A 4,759-nucleotide genomic window follows, 5' to 3' on the forward strand; every position below is an offset into this window, starting at 1 on the left:
AAAAAAAAAAAAAAAAAAAAGAGGACAGCTCCAGGTAATTGGAGCCATATAGGAATGGGGACCGGTGTGTCTAGATCTTTAGAGTTCAGATATTTTAAATTTATTTCTGTCTTTTTTCTTCTTCTCCCCACCCCCCCTTTTTAAAAAAAAATATTTATTCATGCATTTATTTTAATTTGACCAGAGAGAGATACAGAGAGAGGGAAAATAAGAAAGCAAGCCACCAGATTCAGGACTCGAACCCTTGTCGGCCGTGTGGGAGTGTCCAGCGCCTTAACCACTATGCCACTTGCTGGTCCGTCTCTTTTTCTTTTATTGGAGTTCATTGTTTCTTTTAAAACCAACATTCTGAATTTTGCTTTATTTAGTTATTTATTTAATTTTAGAGATTTTTGCTATTGGGTGCATATGCTTGCCAGAAAGATAGAGACAGACAGACAGAAAGTGAGAAATCACTCCCCAGGGGGGATGGCCACACTGTAATCCCTTCTTCTCCATTCTCTTCCCAGGGTTTTGGGCATATATGCACATGCACCTGGTGTGAATTTTAAGTCACCGATTCTGGGACTTGAACCGTGGTTAACTATGTAGGAGTCCAGCGACATAACCATGATGCCATCTGCTGGTCCCCATTTTGGATTTTGTATGAAGTCTCTCGGTTTCAAAATCTTGGCACTGGGCCAGCAGAAGGTATGGTGGTTAAGGCACTGGATTCCCACGTAGCCGACCACGGTTTGAGTCGTGGACCTAGCAAGCTGAAAATCACAGTAAACCCGGGGCCAGCAGGTGGCGTAGTGACTAAGGCACTGGACTCCCACATGGTCAAGAGCAGTTCGAGTCCTGAACCCGGGCTTGAAATTCATGCCAGGTGTGTGTGTGTGTTTGTGTGTGCCCCAAATCCCCAAAATGGAGGACAAGGGTTTGCAGTGTGGCCATCCCCCTGGGTGGTGATTTCTCACTTTTCCTCTCACTGTCTCTGTCTCTTTTTCTCTCTGGCAAACACATGTGGTGTATAGCAAAAATCTCTCTCTCTAAAACACTGGAAAATCACAACAAATAAAAAGATAAATAAATCAATGTTAAAAAAAAAAAATATGGGCACTAGGACCAGCAGTTAGCGTATTGGCTATGTTGCTGGACTCCCATGTAGTTGACTGCAGTTTGAGTCCCAGACCCGGTGGCTTAAAAATCATGGCGCATGTGCGTGCGTGCCCAAGATCCCGAGAGGAGAATGGAGGAGAAGGGATTGCGGCGTGGCCATCCGCCCCCCACCCCCGGGGGTGATTTCTCACTTTCTGTCTCTCTTCTCTTCTCTGTCTTTCTGGCGAGCGCACATGCCCTAGAGACATTTTTTCTTTTTAAACATACACACACACACACACACACACACACAAAACAAACGACAGCAGATGAATTCTTATGTGGTCACAGAAACACAGACCCGGGCTCACTTTGCGGGAAGACCTGCGCCCTACTGGCCCTCGGCAGGGTGCCGGCCCGCGGCCTGGAGCCCGGGTTACGTGAGGACCTTTGATTTATGCCACGTCTTCTCCACTTACTGCGCACAGTGGGGGAAACTGAGGCCCAGAGCCTGAGCATCCCCGCCAAGGGTTGTGGACTCAAACTGAGGCCTGCAGCCCTCCCCCTCCCGCGGGGGCCTGTCCTCACCCTCCCCCCAGCTGAGCAGCGTCTGTGGGATATTTACGCCCCACTTTGCTGGCTCTCACCTGGGTGTTAAGTGGGGCAGCACCATGACAGTGACAGGGAGAAGGGACAGCATGAGGGAGGCCAGCTTCCTGGACAGCCCGGCCTAGGGGATGCCAATATAAATGACACCCAGATCCCCAGTTCTCAGTCCCCCGGGGGGGCAGGGAGCAGGGATTGTCTGAGACCTACGAGGGTGGGTGGGGCCAGAGGGACCCCGGGGTACCCTTGTCTCTGCTCCCCTGACACCTGCTCCTCCCTGCCAGTAAGGAGGAAGGACTGAGCTGATGTCCATGGCTCAAATGACCCTGGGACGCAGCTGGGGTGGTGGCTTTGGGGGCAGCTCAGGTGACGGGAAGGGGCAGAGGCCTATCTCTGGGCCACTCCAGGTACAGCACCTGCAGGACTCCGCGTCAAGGCTGCACGCCCCAGGAAGCTGGCACACGCCCAGGGGAAGTGTCGTCTCATGTGTGAAGCAGCTCCTAAATAAACACAGGAGCATGTGCGCAGGCTAAATATGGCCATGAGTGACAGGGGTGGGCGGGGAGCTGGCTCCGAGGGAGCACCGTGCAGCCAGCATGGAGGTGCGCTCCCTGACCTGAGTCCCCTCTGCTGGGGCTCAGGGGACAGCTCCCCTGTAGGTAGGCCTGGCCCAGGACTCAGGGAGAGCCCCAGACTCCACAGTTTATAGGGGCTGGAGCCCTGGGGTGTGGGGTGCATGCAGGGTAGACTGAAGAGCCTGTAGAACTCAAGTCATGATGCAGCTTCAGTTTGCTCATCTGGAAAATGGGGGTTGTACCAGCCTGTGGCATGGTGGTTAAGGCGGCTGGATCTCACATGGTCTACCCTGTGGTTCGAGTCCCTGGTCCAGTGGCTTTATTTGTTTATTTATTTATTTATTTATTTATTATTTTTCTCACATGACTTCTGCCAGAGAAAGCAGAGAGAGAGGGAGAGGGAGAAAGCAAGCTGCCAGGCCTGGGACTTGAACCATGGTCAGCCACATGGGAATTCCAGTGCCTTAACCACCATGCCACCTGCTGGCCCCTGGATTTTTTTAATTAATTAATTAATTCATTTATTTAATTTGACCAGAGAGAACCCCAGTGGCTTTATTTATTTTTTTTAAGAGAAATTTTTGCTATATGTGCTTGCTGGAGAGACAGAGAAAGAGAAAGAGAGATAGAAAGTAAGAAATTATCTCCCGGGGGTTGGCCATGCCGCCATCCCTTCTCCTCCATTCCCTTCTTGGAATTTTGGGCATGCAACCTGGCACGAGTTTTAGGTCTCCAGGTCCAGGACTTGAACTGTGGTCGGCCATGTGGGAGTCCAGCCCTTAACTGCCACTCCACCTGCTGGCCCCAGTCCTGCACCTGGTGGCTTAAGACACACACCAGGTGCGTGTGTGTGAGCGTGCCCAAAATCCTGAGAGGAGGAAGAGGTGGAGAAGGGTTTGTGGCATGGCCATGCCCTGTGGGGGGTGTGTGTTCTCATTTTCTCTGTATTTCTCTGTCTTTCTCCTGGCAAGTGTGGGTGCCCTCTAGCAAGTTAAAAAGAAAGAGGGACCAGCAGTTAGCATAATGACTATGTCGCTGGATTCCCACGTAGTCGACCGCGGTTCGCGTCCCGGACCCAGTGTCTTAAACTCATGCCGGGCGCGTGTGCGTGCGTGTCCAAGATCCCGAGAGGAGAATGGAGAAGAATGGAGAGAATGGAGAAGAATGACCATCCCCCCTCCCCCCCGGGGAGTGATTTCTCACTTTCTGTCTCTCTGTCTTTCTGGTGTATGTGCCCTATAGCAAAAACCTCTCAAAAAAAAAAAAAAAAAAAAAAAAAAAGAAAAGGGAGGAAAGAAGAAAGGAAGTTGGGATAATAGCGTCTGTCGTGGAGTTGTTTGTGGGTTGTTGTGTGCGAGTCCAGGCCTCACTCCTGGTGCTCAGAGCTGCTCCTGGACCCCGGTATTAAATGGCAGGAGAGACTTCTGCCTGCCTCCACGTCCTGGCTCTGCCATTTGGTGCTGTGTGGCACTGGGCAAGTGATCTTCCCTCTCTGGGCCTCAGTTGCCTCCTCTATAAAATGGGACTGTCATCCCTCCTAAGGTGGGTTTTAAATAAGCCAGTGCATGGAGAAGGATCGGGCCAGTGGCTATTATAATCACGGATCGTAGGTCTGGGTTGGAATCCTGTCCCCTCTGGCCATTCGCTGTGTGACCTTGGGCAAGTCACTTGACATCTCTGTACTTCTGCTTGTTCATCTGTAAAATGGGGACCATGTCGGTGCCTCCCTGATGGGACTGCGCCCTTAGCACAGTGCCCGTCACAAAGCAGACGCGGGATGTCTGACTCCAGTAATCTGATCTCCAGGTGGAAAACCAGATCTAGAGAGGACGATGAGCCTCCTTGCCAGGCCAGTACGGCCTCCTGACCCATCTCTAGCCTCCTTCTCATTGCACACCGAGAGCTAGGCTTCCCTGCCTCCATTTCCCCAGCTGGGAGGTGGGTTTGGGACCCTCTCACCTGCTGCTCCTCCCGGCAGGACTTGAAGTACCTGGCCATCAGCGGCTTCCTCTTCCTGCGATTCTTTGCGCCCGCCATCCTCACCCCGAAGCTGTTTGACCTCCGGGACCAGCATGCGGACCCTCAGACCAGCCGCTCCCTGTTGCTCCTTGCCAAGGTACTGGCAGTGGGGTTCCCCCTTCCTGGGTGCTCTTAGCTGGGAAAAAAGCCAGATGAAAACAGAGCCAGACCCACAGAAGACCCAAAGGGACCAGAGTCCATGTCTGAACCGCCATCAGCTGCCACCCTGTCTGTGAAGGCGCTCGCTGTGCTCTGAGGAGCCTCTTCAGAAAGAAAACCCACCCTTCCGGAGGGAAAGTGGGAAGCAGGCTAGCAGTCATGTGCACTTTAGTATGAATTAGACCATCCTCAGCAAAGCAGCAACAGTGAGAGGTTCTGATGGACGCTTGCGTGAGCATGAGAGGATGGGGCGGCCCTGGACGGAGCTGGGTTCTGGACTTGGGAGGAAACAGGTTCAGGGGACTGGGCGTAGCTTCCAA

General features: G+C 52.4%; 1 protein-coding gene across 3 annotated transcripts in view; it reads left to right on the plus strand.

The window, feature by feature from the left end:
* The window catches only part of RASAL1 (RAS protein activator like 1), a 35,447-nt gene that overhangs the window by 24,575 nt on the left and 6,113 nt on the right, over positions 1 to 4,759 (plus strand). For all 3 annotated transcript variants that reach the window (XM_006151694.1, XM_006151693.2, XM_014589033.1), the window contains one exon: positions 4,240 to 4,377. In XM_006151694.1, coding sequence (XP_006151756.1) covers positions 4,240 to 4,377 — 138 coding nt within the window. The remainder of the gene's footprint in view (positions 1 to 4,239; positions 4,378 to 4,759) is intronic.

This window comes from Tupaia chinensis, unplaced genomic scaffold (assembly GCF_000334495.1).
Source record: "Tupaia chinensis unplaced genomic scaffold, TupChi_1.0 Scaffold000323_1, whole genome shotgun sequence".
Taxonomy (NCBI): Eukaryota; Metazoa; Chordata; class Mammalia; order Scandentia; family Tupaiidae; genus Tupaia; species Tupaia belangeri.